Raw genomic sequence first — 18,449 nt, 5'->3', positions numbered from 1 at the left:
TTTCATTAACAAAATGTATTTATTATTTATTCATTGATGTATTGTTTTCAGCATTTATATATTTATTGATGCATTTATTTAATTATTTATACATTATTGTATGCATTTCTCCCAACATTTACATTTTTTGTCCCTCATAGATTAGTGAACACATCTGGATATCTGGAACCAAGCACACAACGCCAGAGTCAATGTTGACACCGTGTCACCAGGTGGCGGTAGTGAGCAACGTGGCCCGACTCGAGTTGAAAGAGAAAAAAAAAACACAAACAACCACAAGAAAAACCCACAAAACCAAGATGGCGGTGCAAGAGACAGCATCTCAACTGTCCATGGCTCTCAAAGTCCAAGAATATCCCACCCTGAAGGTAAACAGAATCTAAAACGGTCTTATATGAACTCTCTGTACGTTACTCACCCGTCCACAACAACACGAAGAGTCCGATGCTGTTGGGGAACCGGAGATTATTAGATGAGTTGATAGAGACAGAGAGACCATCGAACTTGACAGGGAGGCTAACGTTAGCTTAGCCAGCTAGCCGCGTCCACTGTGTGTTAACAAAGTGACAGCTAATATCAAGTAGATCAATACATTTAACGCATTTACAGGCTGCCAGTCAGCTCACTTATCTATACCTCGATAATCTATTATTATTATTGTTATTATTATCGAGATGAAGTGTGTGGTAGGCCTCGGAGGTGTTCAGCTTGTTGTTGTTTCAGAAACATCTAAACGGCCGCCGCTAACTGATTGACATGATTTAACGGTCGCGAGCTGCGTCGCTATGGTTACAGCGATCAAAGAGAATGTTCAACGTTCCATTTAACCGCTTTGGTCGCTATGGTGATTTAACTGATTAAACTACGATACCAGGGACTCTACACGGTGAGCTGTTTGATGTATCAACCGGCCTATGTAGCCTACCGTAAACGTAACGTGGAGCTGGCTGAAAAGGTGGTTAATATAACGGGGGAGGGGTGGAGGGGGGGGGAGGAGGGGGGTTTGAGTGTGTCAGACAGACAATCAGCCCTGTTATGTGAGAGTTAGCGCAGTGTCATCACATTGCTGCTGCTGCTGCTGCCTCCTCTCCGAGCTTCAAAATGGCCAGCCAGAGAAATCACACAGTCTGGTGGTGGTGCCGCCGCACACACGCACTGTTCCTCCATTGCACATAACGTTGCTGCGACACCACCACTGCTAAAAAAAAAAAAAAAGACGAGCCGAAAAGAAAAGAAGTGCGTCGTCGTTGAAAGCACGTTTTGTGAGTAGCAATGCAACTGGCAGCTTTTTGTGTGTTAACCATGATGCTGACATGATGAATGCAGCGTGGCGGTGATTCGACATGTCTGCGTTCAGAAAGCATGGCTGTGGTTTGGGGGGGGGGGGGTATGTCTGCTTTTGCTTGGATGCTGCAGTAAGGATGGTGGGCACCATTTTAAGACAGGACCTGGTGATGGTTTCAATCAAAAGGCGATTTTAGACCCTTTTTAGGGGTGCTGAAGTACCCTGAAAAGGCCATTTCAGCACCCTGAACAGCTGGGGCCAAGCATCCTGTCACATTGTTTTATGAAACCTGACATGTCATTTTAAAAAATATCTTAATTTAATTTTCTATACATCATTTTGAATAAAGTTTAGTAATAATCAGAGGTGGGCACAGTTAGGGCTGGGCGATATGGACCAATATGGGCCAATATGGGCGGCTGTGGCTCAGTTGTTAGAGTCGTCGTCTCTCAACCGGAAGGTCGAGGGTTCGATCCCCAGCTGGGCAACATGTTAGATGTGTCCTTGGGCAAGACACTTAACCCCGAATTGCTCCCGCTGCTTCGGTGGCGGTGTATGAATGGCATTAGTTACTTCTGATGGATGATACTACATAGCGACCACTACCATCAGTGTGTGAATGTGTAGGTGTGACATGTGGTGTAAAAACGCTTTGAGTAGTCGGAAGACTAGAAAAGTGATATATAAGCTCAAGTCCATTTACCATTTACCAAAACTCATATCTCGATATTGTTTAGCTGAATGGTGATACTCGATATATATCAATATGTATTTTATTAACAGTGAAAACACATGGAAAAATAAAATACCTGTTTGTGAATTTAAAAAGTAATATTATAAAATAAAAATGTTCCTTAAATACAATAAGAGAGAGAGAGAGGAGGAGCAGGGTTAAGAGGGACAGACAGTCAGTCATCATCAGTGAGATGAGAAAAAGGTGACCTGGCACCTCTGTAACATTATTTTAATGCAACATAAACTATATCCATATTAACGATATTGTCTTACCCTATATCTTGTTTGAAAATATATCGGTATATCTTAAAAACTCAATATATTTCCCAGCCCTAGGCACAGTTAATAAAAAAAACTCTGTTAACAAAGATTAGTAATTAACTGGTACTATCAAAAAACAACAGAAACATCTGCCCTTTTGTCGACGTCAATAGATTGTAGTCCACAAGAAGGGTAGAAAGCTACTCTTCTTGTTATTCAGACCGTGTTAATAACCCTTTAAAGATCCAACCAACACAGCAGCCACAATCTACGCATCTGTCAGACCACCGACAATCAAACACATCTTCCTTATTGATATTTCTTACCGTCTGAATGTCGACTTTTCTCTTCTGATCATAATATTCCAACAGAAGTGGTCCTGATGCATCTGCTAGAGTCCTCATGATCCAAATCCAGTTAAAGATTTAGTCCAAACATTTTACATCCATTAAGATCCACAGGTTGCTCCAAAATGTCCCCTGTTGTTAAACTGTATATTTAATCCTAATTCATGAAGTCTGACCTTTTGATTGACACCTCATTTGACCAATCAGGACCTAACATTCACGGTTTGGCCACTACTTTGGCCAATGAGAGCCTGAGTAGAAACATGTCTTTCTTTCTCTCTCTCTCTAAAATCCAAAAAATATTTCTTGCTCTTCAATGAAATAAGCGGGAGCATTAAAGACTTGAACTACATGTCACAGTCTCTTTCAGAGCTGAGCCCCCCCTTAGATTATAAACCTAAATCGCCCCTGGTTATAATTGGCATCAAATGTGAGTCTACAGCCAGTGTTGATTACATCTGGAGCAGAACTTAACGTGCCTAACAATAAGGTATATCTGCCAATGTTCATAACCTATAAGGCTGCAAGAAGACCTGACATCTATTTTCTATCTGCGATATGATAAGAAAGTCAAACCAGATAAATGCAGACTGACTTCTATGTGCATATTAGGTTTGCATGGTATTAGAGAAACTTGTACCACGTGCTTCGCCTGAAGCCAAAAATGCTTTTCTTTTGAACCCCTAAAGCGGCCTTTATTAATCTGAGGGTAGCTGATAGTCAGCTGGAGCTTGATCTGACTGCATTAACATGTTGAAGCATTGGTCATCACACCTGGGCCTCCATCAAACAGGTCAAAAGGGCACGCCCTGAGTGAGAAATAATTTCTTCTTTAAATATTATACTTTAATTATTACGATAAAGTCAGACTGTTGTGATGTGTTTATTGTGAAAGCTCATACTGCCATGCCATCATGATTTAATGTGCAGCACTACCAAATACAATATATTATAATATTGATTATTATTTCCTAAGGATTAAGACAAGCCTTCTCCAAGGAAATATTAACCCTTTATATATTTATTTAACTTGTTTATGGCATGCATAAATGGCTTGACTTAGTGATCATGGCCAAAATCAAGTATGATCTTAATGCCGCGTTAGCCTATCAGAAATCAAGAATAAGATTTCTGTTATTAATCCCACAAGGATGAGACATGCTTCGCTCGCTCAAGGGCACATCGACAGTGCTTAGGAAGTAAAAAGCTACAGCACACACAAAATGCAGCTAATGATGGCCTTATAAGCTCCAGTTTTCTCAAGAGACATTGTACCTCAGTCTGTGTGTTTACGGGAGGGATGTACCTGCAGACTTCTCTCTCTCTCTCTCTCTGTCTCTGTCTCTGTCTCTCTGTCTGTCTCTCTCTCTCTGTCTCTGTCTCTCTATCTCTGTCTCTCTCTCTCTCTGTCTCTGTCTCTCTATCTCTGTCTCTGTCTCTCTGTCTCTCTCTCTCTCTGTCTCTGTCTCTCTATCTCTGTCTCTCTCTCTCTCTCTCTCTGTCTCTCTCTGTCTCTGTCTCTCTATCTCTCTCTCTCTGTCTCTCTCTCTCTCTGTCTCTCTCTCTCTCTCTCTGTCTCTCTTGCACATCCTCAAACTCTGATGGGGATTAAATGGGTTATGGATAAAAGAGAGGGCGGGAAATCTACTTGAGAGGCCATAATTATACCAGTGCGGCCTGTCCAGGTATCCTGTCTATGTTTGGGAAACACTATCCCTAATTACTCTGTCGACCCGTGGCCACGTGTTTCACAACAACTAAAATAGCGAGCTCTTCGCTCACATTCCTGAGCAGAATGGGGCCCCTGTTACTGACAACTTGACAATACTAGTGCATACAAAACTGTCTGATAGTTCTGTTTGAACACCTGGATCCTCAGGTCTGATTCTGAGCTTTACATTTGATAAGTTAGAGCTGGATAAAATTAAATATTAGGAATAATAACAATATGCAAAGAAACAATATTTCCTTTCCTCTGTTCTGTTTGTGGGCCGTTTGCATAATGTTCCTCTCAAATGTTAATGGTCTGTGAAATGAACTCGGCTAAAGTCAAATAATTAACTCAATGGATCAAAGCTCTCCTATTACTGTTTTTTTTCATGTAATTTCTTCACCGAGGAACCATTGTGGTCAGTCCTGATTAAAATCATCTGTGAAGCCATCTTTCTTTTAGTACAAAAAGGGAAAACCTCTTTAATTTGTTTCAAGACAATCAAAAACCAGAAGCTAAATGAGAGAAACCATTTAGGACACCATTTGTTCGTATTGTTTCTTTACACTCAGAGATATGCATCTTTATTTAGAAATTCTTGTAAACACACTGAAATGAATACGACGTTCTGATTGCAGGTCCCGTACGAGACTCTGAACAAGCGCTTCAGGGCGGCTCAGAAGAACATCGACAGGGAGACGAGTCACGTCACGATGGTTGTTGCAGAGCTGGAGAAAACGCTGAGCAGCTTTCCCGTGGTCGACTCCGTGGTGTCACTGCTGGATGGGGTGGTGGAGAAGCTCAGCGCCTTGAAGAGGAAGGTGAGGGAACTACGTGAAGATAACAGATATTTTTGTTACACAATAAAAACAACCGTATGTGGAAAAGGTCTCGTTTAAGAGGAGGAGGGAGAGGCCCCCCCCCTCTCTCTCTCTTTCTCTCTCTCCATGATTTCTGATTCTGTCCACCGTCCTGGTTCTAAATAAATCATTAAATGGCCCAAAAATAAACCTTGAAAAAAGAAGAAAATGTCTTTATTATATTTAAGGAAACTAGATCAATTGGGGAATATGTTTGCAGGTGTGAAGTTTGGAAGCGCCCCATCAAGATTGCCTTGATGGGGTGCTGGTGGCGCAGTGGTTAGTGTGCACGCCCCATGTATGGAGGCTGTGGTCCTCCAAGCGGGCTGCCCAGGTTCGAATCCAGCCTGTGGCTCTTTTCCTGCATGTCATTCCCTACTTTCTGTCTCCCTAATTTCCCGCTCTATCCACTGTCCTATCTCTCCATTAAAGGCACAAAAAGTGGTTAGTGCGCACGCTCCATGTATGGAGGCTATGGTCCTCTGGCATCCGGATGGGCGGCCCGGGTTCGAATCCGACCCGTGGCTTCTTTCCGGCATGTCATTTCCTACTCTCTCTCCTTGATTTCCAACTCTATCCACTGTCCTATCGCTACATTAAAGGCACAAAAAGCCCAAAATGTAATCTTAAAAAAAGAAATATGCCTTGATGATGACCTCATACATACCTCCATCAAATAACGGTTCATCACTGAAGAAGAAACAGCTGTTTAGCCTGGCTCTCTTCATCTAAGGCTTGTGATCTGGTTTCTGTATGAGGGCAGCCAGACGCTTGAATTTCAGCCGTGGTCCTCTAAGCACAGCGGCCCGGGTTCAAGTCCGACATTTGGCTCCTTTCTCACGTCTTTCCCCACTCTCTCCAGATTTCCTACCACGTTCCTATCTTGGTAAAGGCAAAACGTCTTGTCTTCAGCTTCTTAACGGTTGTATTGCTTTTGTGTGTGTTCTCATTCAGGCTGCCGAGTCCATACAGGCAGAAGACGAGAGCGCCAAGCTGTGTAAGCGTCGCATCGAGCACTTGAAGGAGCACAGCAGCGACCAGCCGGCCTCAGTCAACCTGTGGAAGAAGAAACGGATGGACCGCATGATGGTGGAGCATCTGCTGCGCTGCGGCTACTACAACACAGCTGTTAAACTGGCCCGACAGAGCGGTATAGAGGTAATGTTCCATTGGTTCAGGAAGTCAGAGCCAATCATACGACTCACCCGATAACAATACACACACTGTTATCTTAGATTAGATTAATTTGTGACCTTTGTTTCCTGAAGAATGATTCTTCTCTTTTCATTTGAAACTCTCACTCTTGTGTGTTTTTAGGATCTGGTGAACATCGAGATGTTCCTCACAGCTAAGGAGGTGGAGGAGTCTCTGGAGAGGCAGGAGACGGCCACCTGCCTAGCCTGGTGTCATGACAACAAATCCCGTCTTCGCAAGATGAAGGTAATTCATTTACAAGATAAAAACATATGTTACGGTTCGGTTGGAAAACAAGGCAGGTGGACCCAAGTGCAGAATAACCAAAAATGTTTAATTAAACAAAAAGGCCAAAGGCAACAAAAACTTACTTTCAAACGTTTAACAAAAAACACAGGGATCAAAAACAGGGAGCCACAGAGGAGCACGAGCAAACACTGACATACCAACAACATACAATGAACTGACACAGAAGGGAAGAAACACAGAGACTAAGGGTGCGTTCGAATTGTCCCTCCTATCTCCTTTCACTATCCACTTTACCTTAACCCCGCGAAAACATCATGAGGTCAAGGAAAGATGTTAGGAGAATTCATAAAGGACTTAGGGAAAGGCGATCTCGTTGCTCTGACAATCCGACCACATTTCCACTAGGCGACGTCATTAAATGCGACGGGCCGGCGGAGGTTAATGACGTGGGTCCGCCATGTTGAAACTACAATGTTCTGAAAATGGACTACAAAAAACGCATCTAAAAAACTTTCCACTGTGCCTTCTTACCGGTGAAATAATCCTGATTACCACGAGGTTGGGATTGAAATAAAAGAAATATAGACTACCAGGCTACAAGTAAGAAAAGTGAAACCATCAGCTTCCTGTCCAATCAGAAATCAACATCAACATAAATATGATTATATGAAATTCATTGTTACATTAATGTAAGATATAACCTACACATAATGTTTTAAACATACAAATGTACAACTGCACAAAGCATTCTTAAGTGAATGAAATATGTTGAATAAAACATCATCTGATAAAAAATGTCTCTTATCTTTTTATCCCTTGATCTGTGTCACTTTACGATCATCGTTAATGTTCGTGAACGGTCAGATGCGCGACTCGCTTTAAATGTTGCGGCCGCAAGGAATTGTGGGGCGGCATATCTCATCTCCTTTCCTAAAGGATGGTCCAGTGTATCCTATGCTAAAGGAGGTTATAAAGGAAGCATTGACCCACCTTTCCTTAGCTTTTAGAGAATTTGAACGGCTCTTATCATGGCCGCCACTTAAATGCTTCCGGGGTTAAGGTAAAGTGGAGCGTGAAAGGAGAGAGGAGGGACAATTCGAACGCACCCTAAATAGACACGGGGTAATCAAACACAGGTGAGACTAATAACACATCACACATTGTGAGGGCAATCACAATGGAGGGAAACACACAGAGGAAGGAATGGACACAAGAAACACTGAGAACAACCACAAAATAAAATACATGAAACACTGAAGACACACAGAACTCAAGAATGATGAAAACACACTAGAACATCAAGAAACACTGAAAATACAAAACTAAATAATACCAAATCATGACAACATAGGCGTATTTATTGTTGATTAGGATCCACATTAGCCTTGGTACATGGCTGCAGCTTCTCTTCCTAGGGTCCACAACATATTTCAACAGTTTACATACAAAGGGACATGAGGGATCCAGGTTTAGGGTCTGAGTCCACTTTCAAAACAAAACCAATGCAGTCCAGTGTTTTCAGGGTTTGGTGTCCTGAGAGTGAAAACGCCCTCACTGCGATCACAGCGGTCTCAATTGAAAACAGTTCAACTTTTGGAACAGCGGCATGTTCGTCAATGTCACTCCTCCTTCACTGCACACCACAAGCTGCTCCAATTACATTTGAATGGGAATTATCACCACATGTAATGTTTTGGACCCTCGCCCTTCACAAGTGAGTACTAGACACACCTCCACATATATACAACCCCTGAGGTCACCTGACAGGCCATGTGAGACAAAGCAAGGAACAATATTCAATATAAGCTATGCAAGAAATTCAAAGTAAAGGTCCACAAGACAACTCCTCCCTCACTGACCAATCAAAATCCATAAGGGGCGGGGCTTCTAATATCAGCTTTGTCAACAACAATAGAAACTAATCTGACCCGTCTTTTGGAGGGAACAGTTTCCAGGTGGAGAAGTGCTGCTGATGTCAGGACATGATTCATTTACATTGTTTTCATGTTGAAAGCAAACACTGAGCTATGTAAACACACCTAACGGTTATTACAGAGGGAGGTGGAGGTTAACTTCTGTGACCTAGCAACAATAAGCGCTGGTGAGAAGCGCTCTGAAACTGAGGTTGTGAGCGCTGCCAGCGCCGTTAGTGGACAGGCTGTAAGTCATGATGTTGATTTTGGCATAGTTGGAGAAATACTTTCTTGTTTAATGTTTCTAAACAACCATCAAAGAAATAAATAACCGTTCAAACATCCTTCTTCTGTTGTTATTATCTTTCAGTTGACTCTAAATTATAAAGTCAACCTTTTGACTAATGACTGCATGTTCATATGTTTGGTGTCACTGGTCCTGAAAGCTTGTGTTAAGATAGATACCTCAGTTTTTGTCTCTTGTGAGAGCGTTAGTTAAATCAGCTGAAGCTCAAACAGGTGAGTCTCAGTTCAAACGGGCTTCTTTTAGCCGCAGTGTTCGTGTGAATGTGTTTTTTTTTTCCTCTCAAAAAATCCATTTGATGATAAAATATTTAATGCCAGCTTGAAAATCTGCCAGCACTGCAGGAGCTGTTTTGAAGGGATCCGTTTCTCGCCTGCTCTGAAGGTTCATTAATCGGGCAAAAAAGGAAACTTTACAGTTCGTGCAGAACTTTTGTAAATCACCGCGGCGTCCTTTTCTCTTTCTTTTGCAGAGTTGCCTTGAGTTCAGTCTGAGAATCCAGGAGTTCATCGAGCTCATCAGACAGAACAAACGCATGGACGCAGTCAGGTACTGGACATAGAACATCTCACTTTGCATTTATGATCAACTGTAACGCAGACTCACAGCAGTGAGAGAAATCTGCACTCGCTACTGAGCAGCGGACTTCGACCCAGTGACTCATCATGAACTGAAACATGTGTCCCGCTCCACGCGCTGCATTATCATATGTAGATTATACATTATAATTGGACAATCTGACTTTAATATTGGCACCTGAGAAGATCCTGAACATCTGAGCCAACCAGAAAAAGTGTCTCCTCCTGTTATGTTAGAGCCGTTTTCACAGTTTTTTTGGCATCCTGGGTTGATATTGAAAATGGATTGGGTGTCACCAAAAGTCAAAATCAACTATTTTGTTGCAACAGACTGCTTATAACCTCTAATACAACCAACCAAAATGAAATGTTTGAATGGATTGACAGCACTTATATTTACATATTAAAGGACGTGACATGTATTTCACTTTAAATCTAAACAAACATCTTTTTGTGTCTTTGTTAATGTCAGACACGCGAGGAAGCACTTCAGCCAAGCAGAGGGCGGGCAGTTGGATGAGGTTCGACAGGTGATGGGCATGCTGGCCTTCCCATCAGACACGCATATCTCCCCTTACAAGGTAAAATCACAAGTGTTCTCAAGTATTAAAGAGCCCATATTCTGCCCTTTTTGGGGTTGGTATATTTAATCTATGTTCCTACTTTTGTACGTTCACAATAGATAAAGTTATAAAAAAGTGTCTGTTTTCATGTACTGCTCCTCCTTGCTCCCTCTCCGCTCTGAGTCCGTCAGCTACGCTCTGCTGAGCCCACACTGTTAGACCCCACGTGGGCCAAGTCTGCTCTGATTGGTCTGCCAATCCGCTCTGTTGTTATTGGTCAGTTGCTCAGCACGCGTCTCGGAAAGTTCAACATGAGCTGCTGGGCTTGCCACAACGAGCCAATGAGCTTAGATCAGTGATCTCACACTGACAATGACGTCGCACTGACAAATTTTTATCGAGGGGGGCTAGAACCGAGCGTTACATGCAGCTAATGCTACAGCTAACAGGAGGACGTAGGAGAAGCCTCGTTTCCACGGACTTCGAATTTTTACACATAGATGTGCCTAAACATGTACAGGACACTTGGAAAACACACTAAAGGGCATATAAAACCAGAAAAAGAAGAATATGGGACCTTTAATACACATTCAGAGCCATTTGAAACGAACAAACAAAAGGATAATTCACTTTAAAGGTTACAAAAGAGTCTGTATCTTTATTTCTTCGAGCAGAGGAAGTGCTAGAGACTGGCCACCAGAGGGCGCCTGTTGTCTTTCTCAGAAATACCTAAATGACCTCTTAAGCTCCTCAGTGAGAGTGCTGAGTGCTGCGAAGGTGTAGAAAAATGTTTAAAACCAAGTGTTGGAAATAATATGTCCCTCTGGTGCTCTTCAGTGTGGGGATCCAATTTAGACATTGTTGAAGAGGTCAAAGGCACTCGGAGGGGAAGTGGATGAACTGCCTTTATTTCGTCAGGGCAGGTCAAGACCTTTGAGCTCGTTTAAATGTGTCCCTGGGTAGCTGCTTTCAGAAGATGACATCATGATCAGTTTTCATTTCACAGGTGGAATCAGACACTCAATTTCCTTTTGTCTGACACTAGTGTTAAAACTAAAAGCCATATTTACATTTACAAAACAGCTTCACTCATGATGATGATTCAAGGATAAAGTGTAATTTAGGAAAAGTATTAAAGCACTCTTTGTAGTGAAAACTCACAGCTGTGTTCAGTTAGCAGAGAGCTGTTAATCACTGTTTGCTGAAAACAAACCGACACAAAGCTTGTTGAACTGAAAGCTTGAAATCGTTTACTAACCTGTCGCTGGTGACTACTGGGCTACTGTCTGTTTGCTTTGCCGAGAGTAACTGAGACAAGTCAGCTGTGTGATGCAGTTTACATTTGTAAGAGCTGAAATGTTGGTTTATTTTTACCCCTGTGTTTTTCTTTGTGTTTCTTTAACTCCTCTACTCAGCGCTGTAGTCCCTTTTCCACCAAGCGGTCTAGTTTAGTCAGTAAACCCTGATGTTACTTGCGTTTTCACAGCCAACATGTACCCTTACTTGGTATGCGGAGTGTAAGCGGGGTGGCGATAGCAGCGTCAGCTACATAATAGTGACATCATAACAGGGCGACACAGTGTAGCCCGCTTATAAATTTAACGAAGAAGAAGAATGCGAAACAAAGGGCAACAATGGAGGACAGCAGGGGTCTGCGACTCCGAGGTCGTCCATGGGGCGGTGCTACGTGCTGACATTAGTCGCAAAAAACAGCCTTGATTACTCTCTGGAAATCCACTGGATATTTAAGCATGGTGCGTTTTGTGTTCGTTTTTTATTACCGCTGTAGCACGGAAAGTGACCATTCTGTCAACCTGTCAACGCACTGCATCGTGTCTAGCTCCACACTTTAAAGTCGGATCAACACGCTTGTCACCCTAACAGAAGTGCTAAAGTGACTCCAGTGTATCCAGATGTATTTTAGAAATAAAGGAAACGTGTAGATATAAAAATGGCATCTTCACACTTTGCTACATGAACCTGATCTGATTTTAAAATGACTGGCTCTTTTGTTGTTTGTCTATAAGTGTGCGTTATGTAACTCTCTCTTCTGTATCTTCATCTTTCTTCCACATCAGGATCTTTTGGATCCGGCCCGCTGGAAGATGCTGATCCAGCAGTTTCGATATGACAACTACAGACTGCACCAGCTGGGAAACAACTCTGTGTTCACTATCACCCTGCAGGCCGGACTGTCTGCCATAAAGACACCGTATCCTTCCATACTTACTACATACCAACTACAGTAACAGAACACTTCTGGCCTTTGGAGTTCATCAGGCAACTTTCCAAAGGATGACAAACAGCCAGTTATTGTATAGTTCCTGAATCTCAGTGTATGTGGGAGCAGTTAGGCCTCACTTCTGCTGAAGCGTACATCTTGGCTCAACTTGTTCCTGGTATCAGGTTCTGCTCTTGCTCCACTGCAGATTGAATCCCCTAATGTACCTGGGATTCAACTGCTGCAACATCACTTTCAATGAGATCAGGATGCACCTTTTTACAAGCTGATTTAAAAAATATTTCTACGCGATTGAAGAGTGGCTATTAGAAAATGAATGTTGTTGTGTTTTGTGGCTTGAATGTCCCGCTTCAGCCTTGTTCACAGCACTCCTGTAAAAACTCTGAAGTTATCGGATTGAGCTGCATGTGTGAACGCAAACCGCTGAATGTTTGACTTTGCAGACTTTGTCCTGAGTTTCTCCTCCAGCCTCCTCGTATTTTTACTGCAGAAAGTCCGAGTGAGGTGATGTGAGAACGTAGCAGGATATAATCAGCGAGCGAGTGGGGTGGTGACGTTTATTCCCTGTGATCGATGCACAACCATTCACTGTCTGCAAGATATGCACATAATTAACCTGCTGCATTATGTTTTCTCCACTCTTTAGTTCAGCGTGAGATTCTGTTCAACTACACGTAGCATTGATATAAAGACAAATATTCTCATTATAGCGTCGTGTAGAGGACTCTGTTGCTTCTTCAGCCACTTCCACGTCCTCCTTTTTACGTCATGTCTCGCCCCGCTGACAGGGATAGTCTCCCTCTGTGAGGTGCATGTGTGAACGATTGGATTAGGAGGATTTCAGGGGGAGTCCTCCTTAAATGATCTAGATATTTTCAGGAGTGCAACGCTGTTTTCACATCTGCACTCCGAAAAACACATTCACATACGCGTTAACACATACAGCTCCTCCTGCAAACATCCTGAGTTTATCAGGAGATTTCTGCTAATGTGAAAGCCCTACACGAGTGAAAACCGCTTTCACGTCAAGGACTATTTCCTCACAACAACCAGCAGTAAGATGTCTTTTCATTTCACCTTTTAGTAACAGCTCTGCTTGTATGAAACTTTGGCAGAGGTGATACCGAAAAAGTACCATCAAGAACCTTTGCAGCTTGAAAACAATGAAGAAGAGTTTTAACATTCAGTGGAAAAGAGGCATCACAGCATTGACAACCTTTTCCTTCCTTCACTCGTACAGGCCACAGTTAATCTACCCGATATGGACATGATGTGTTCCTTAACTTCTCGTCCCGTTTCAGTCAGTGCTACAAGGAGGACGGTACATCCAAGAACCCAGACTGCCCAGTCTGCAGTAAATCCCTCAACAAGCTGGCCCAGCCGCTTCCTATGGCCCACTGTGCTAACTCCAGACTAGTGTGTAAGATCTCTGGGGAGGTCATGAACGAAAACAACCCTCCCATGATGCTTCCTAATGGATATGTCTATGGATACAATGTAAGTACATAATACGGATGGACAGTGAGTGTTCTCATTACCTCATGAACGAGTGCTTCATTATTAGCAAACTACAAAAAAAACACTGTGAACAGAGCTCCACGTTGAAATCTGTCCATGAGTCTTTAGTTACAGCCACTTTGAGGACACTTTGCAGATCAGCCCCGCTCTCTCCTCAAACACCTTTCCACTCTCACAGCTCACGCTCGCCGTGATGGTGGCTTGTCCTCCAGCTCGACAAAGCCTTCTCCTTCTACTAAAGTGAAATGGAGCATTATCTCCAGTCCCCCTTTTTTAATTGATAGCAGGCTAATCCCCTCCGCTCTGGTATCATCACAGTGACGTGTGCTAGCAGGGCGAGTAAATGATGTGATGTGAGAGTGCCTGTTCGTCTCCGCAGGTTTCTCCTCGTGCTTTAAGTTTTCAAACTAGTATTTCTGTGATATTTTATGTAATGCCACATTTGTTGCACTTTAATCGCCGTATTTTTATTTTATTTAGTATTTTTCCAAAGTACCTGCAGACATAATTTTTCCTGCTCACGGCTGACATGGTGCATGTTGCTCTTTGCATCATGAGTTCTTTGTAACTGTGTTTTCAAAAGGTGCTGTAGTCAAGACCACACTAACCGAGACAAGACCAAGACCATTAATATCTCTGAAAAATCATCATCTTGTGTGTCACTTACTTAGACCGTAACACCGGGAAGGTTGTGGCCGTCGAAGTTATTTGTTATTTTAGAAAAAGGGAGATTTTCTTCTAATCACAGTGATGAAATAGCCGATCAGTGGTGGTCTTGGCTGATCTTGGGTTAATTTCCAGAGTCCGCCCAGTCTGAGACTGAGACCTTCAAAAAGTGTTCTGGAAACCAAGACTTATTTTGAGCACTTCATCACTAGTTGCTATACAAAAAACATGTTTTATTATTACGTTATGGTACCTGAGTTGGACTTAAGCTTTAATTAACACACGTGTGGCTACTGAAACGTTATTCGACTAAAGACGTCGACAACGAGTACTCGAGTAATGGTATCCATCTCTAGATCATAACACGTTTTATCACAGCCAAGAGGAAATAAAAAGTCAAATAAAACAGTTTTTCTTTGACTTAATTCTTCTCTGTTCCTCTCTTTCAGTCCCTTCTGTCCATCCGCCAAGATGACAAAGTGGTTTGTCCCAGAACCAAAGAAGTCTTCAGCTTCTCTCAGGCTGAGAAGGTCTACATCATGTGATCACTCAGATCCCCCCGTCTGAGCATTAACATGATTGAAAACGGCCGTCATTCATCATCTGTGACCCGGCCGACTCAAAGAGAGAGCCACCCGTGGAGCTGTGATCCAGTGCCCCCCCCCCGCGCCTCCCCATCACAGACACACCCAACGTATCACACAACCCCCTCCTCTCAATTCATGATGGACGACGGCTCATCACCCTCCCATGTGATCACACAGAAACTGGACGACTCTCCTTTTAGACTGTTTTAGATGTGGCTAGATAACGAGGAGTCGTTCCTTTCAAGCACACGGACGATCGACGTGATTATCTTTCTGTCTCTCGCTCCACAAGCGGGCCGAGACAAATGATAGGTAGAGATTTGATTTTACTACAACAAATAAAAACTTGTTGAGGTTACGTTGAGCTTTTCCTTCTACTAGTGGTATTTTCTTTTTCTAAACATGTGGCAGGACGGCGTTGTGTCGCTTCATTAACCAGATTAACATGTGACCCTTTTTCAAACAAACATGGCTGACCTCCCAGTCTTTAAGTAGCATCTCATTCTGTGATGCATGCTGTTCACATCTCGTCTTCTGGCCATGTTGTTTTTGTGGGCTTATGTTCAGGGAATGTGACAAACGCGACTTTTTAACTCCCTTTTTGGCATTTCCCCGTCTTTGGCTGTGAAACCGGAGCCCGTTTTGGACCGCAGTGGGCTCCTTCTCAAGTGTAAATATTAGTTAGGAAGTGATCATCCTCGTGTGTAAAATTCAGGGTTTCTGGAAAAGTTGACGACGTTAAATCGTAAAGAAAGTGTGAAGCGAGTCTTTTCTTGTCACCTGATTTAGTCCACAGTCTCCTCAAGTTAACTTCTGAGGACGCTGTTAGTTTCAAACAAACTTTCACTCATTATGGGGTCAAAACTACCGTAATGACATGTAGGGCAATACTCACACTAAACCATATTTGATGTTTTTTATGATTAAACCAACTGTCTTCCTTTTGTGCTTGAGGTTTACCGATTTCAGTTCTCGTCAACGTTTTCCTCCTTTAACTCTTTAGTGAGAATGGAACATTTCAGTGAACGTGTTCTGGTTTTTAGGGTTGACGTCGCCCCGGGTCATTTCTGCTAATGTACAATGCCCGGATATTTTTTTTTTTTTTTTTTCTCCGTCTTACATTCTGCTAAAGCTCCTTGTGGCACTGAGACTCCAAAGGGTTTGCACTGCATTAAACCACTAAGACGGCTTTAACACAGAATACAACATGCATTAAGGGGCGGCACATTGATCCGGCCTTTTCATGCAGAGTTTTATAGAAATCTTTGGTCATGCAAAAAATTAAACACACAACTCGCCCTCTTTGGCTGAGAACCTGATGTGGACGACGTATGGGCTGGGAACGTGGAGAGAAAACGACATGTCCAAGGTTGACTTCAGTGAAAGCTAATGCACAATAACTGCCTAATTGTAAAACATTTGATCCCCGACACCCACCGGTCAACATCTTCCATTTCTTCCATTTTCTTTTGTTCATTGACAAACCAAAAGTTGCCTCATTTGTGTCCATCAGTGAGTTGGAAGTGTAACTGTAAAGACACAGACTGTCCTGTGTGTTCTTGTTGGTAGACTAGATAAAGGGAATGTTTCATGAGAGGACAGAAAAACATGTCTCATAAAGATTTCGGTGAACTTTGCTCTCAGCGTTTCTTTACTTTCAATGTGTACTGTGCTCTGTGGTGTCTGCAGTCAACATTACCTGTGTGTGTGTGTGTGTGTGTGTGTGTGTGTGTGTGTGTGTGTGTGTGTGTGTGTGTGTGTGTGTGTGTGTGTGTGTGTGTGTGTGTGTGTGTGTGTGTGTGTGTGTGTGTGTGTGTGTGTGTGTGTGTGTGTGTGTGTGTGTGTGTGTGTGTGTGTGTGTGTGTGTGTGTGTGTGTGTGTGTGTGTGTGTGTGTGTGTGTGTCTCACGGCCAACGATGCACTGCAGTGTCTTCACATGGAAATACAACCAAGTGTTGGGTCTTTCACCTGAAACTACACCTCCATTGTTTGACGAGGTCAGCATTCTTTTAAGAGCGTCCCAAACTCTTTTCCTTGGAGCCCCCCCTGCTTGTTTCTAAGAAATCTGAGGACCCCCCAAGGGACCCAGGTTAAGAACAAAAAAAGAAATGTGGCAGACAAATCAACATATATCTGAATGTTTTCATGGATTAAAAAAAGGTTCTCACCAAAAGACCTTAGTATAAACTATCCAGTGTTTAATCATGATTTAAGTTTATCAGTGCAAACTTAATTCCCCTCCTGAGATCTCTACATGACATGGCTTACACGTGGAAATATACCATACTGCACATTACTTATCTGAACATGTGGATTTCATTTATATGCATGGGGAAAAAAAATATGACACAAAAGGGGCGAAACACAGATTTCTCCTTTAAGACTGAAGAAGAATCAGAAAATAGAAGTGCAAGTTCAGCTGAACGTTGACTCTAAAATTCAAAATCTGTAATTAAAAAATATCCTTAATGATGTCATGAATTTGCAAACATAGATTGTCTCTACAACCTCAAGATTTTCCTCCTTTTCAAGGGCTTCAACTTGATGTTTTTGCCTGTCTCTAAAACATCGAAACATGTTGAAAATCCTATTTTTTTGGTTTCTTAGGGCCCAGTGGTGTTACGTCATAAACTGTCCCCATCCCCCCCAAAGCCTGAAAGTCAAAATAATGTAATCACATATATATAAACGGAAAAGCATTATTGTTTAGCTCTTGAATCAGTGAATGAAAGACGAGTTGTTTCAAAACCAACAGAAGTGGTGGTATATCAATGTTTTTATATTTGTTGCATTTCGACCCAAACTATTCAGTTTTAGTCCTAAACATATCCAAACATTTTACAGTCCACTATAATATCATTGTTCTCAACCTCTTCCACAATATAACCCCACCTCATGAACTAGGAATCTTATAAGACCTACAGGTAACCCTATTTCCCCTGATTGTTGGTTGGGACCGTGCTTTGTACCCATGCTGTCCCCATCCCCCGACCTCGTCTTACAGCCTTTTAATCACTCGACTTCAGAGCTTTAAATCGGCACAAATACCGAAAGAAAGTCAATAATTCTGCCATTCAAAAGTGATCTTTTCAGGTTTTTGTATGGTGCAATCTGTATAAATATCAGATTAACTATTCTCACCATGCTTTTAATACCACGTGATGAGACACAAACACGAACACTAAGCAACAATATTTCGTCAAATAAGTGATTTAGAAAATGCAATATATATTTGTTTAACATGTCGTATTTTCTCAAGTTTAAAACGTTCGTTTTCAACATTTATAGCAGAAAATCGTGTCCTTTGTTAGTAAAAAAAAACGGGACCAAGCCGGTGTTATGTCGGGATGTGCTACCTTGTCGAAAAATGCCACCATAGCGCAAAACGATCCCATAACTTATAATGCTAACAGAACAAAATACCTTTATTTTTCCC

The 18,449-nt window shown here is 42.3% G+C and overlaps 1 protein-coding gene across 2 annotated transcripts; it reads left to right on the top strand.

Moving 5' to 3' along the window:
* The first annotated feature begins 240 nt into the window (after nucleotides 1-240).
* Nucleotides 241-16,650, top strand: maea (macrophage erythroblast attacher, E3 ubiquitin ligase). 2 transcript variants are annotated; one of them, XM_061047550.1, is made up of 9 exons: nucleotides 241-368; nucleotides 4,978-5,160; nucleotides 6,154-6,357; nucleotides 6,517-6,639; nucleotides 9,332-9,408; nucleotides 9,910-10,018; nucleotides 12,079-12,212; nucleotides 13,544-13,739; nucleotides 14,876-16,650. In XM_061047550.1, exons 1-9 carry the CDS (start codon nucleotides 300-302, stop codon nucleotides 14,969-14,971), a joined length of 1,191 nt encoding a protein of 396 aa, XP_060903533.1. In that variant the 5' UTR covers nucleotides 241-299; the 3' UTR covers nucleotides 14,972-16,650. The 2 variants fall into 2 exon arrangements, with proteins under 2 accessions (XP_060903533.1, XP_060903534.1); XM_061047551.1 differs by lacking the exon at nucleotides 241-368 and adding an exon at nucleotides 1,139-1,262.
* Nucleotides 16,651-18,449: the final 1,799 nt, after the last annotated feature.

Source organism: Labrus mixtus, chromosome 10, assembly GCF_963584025.1.
Source record: "Labrus mixtus chromosome 10, fLabMix1.1, whole genome shotgun sequence".
NCBI classification, from domain to species: Eukaryota; Metazoa; Chordata; class Actinopteri; order Labriformes; family Labridae; genus Labrus; species Labrus mixtus.
The sequence above is the reverse complement of the archived record's forward strand: the minus strand, read 5'-3'. Positions and strand labels throughout refer to the sequence as shown.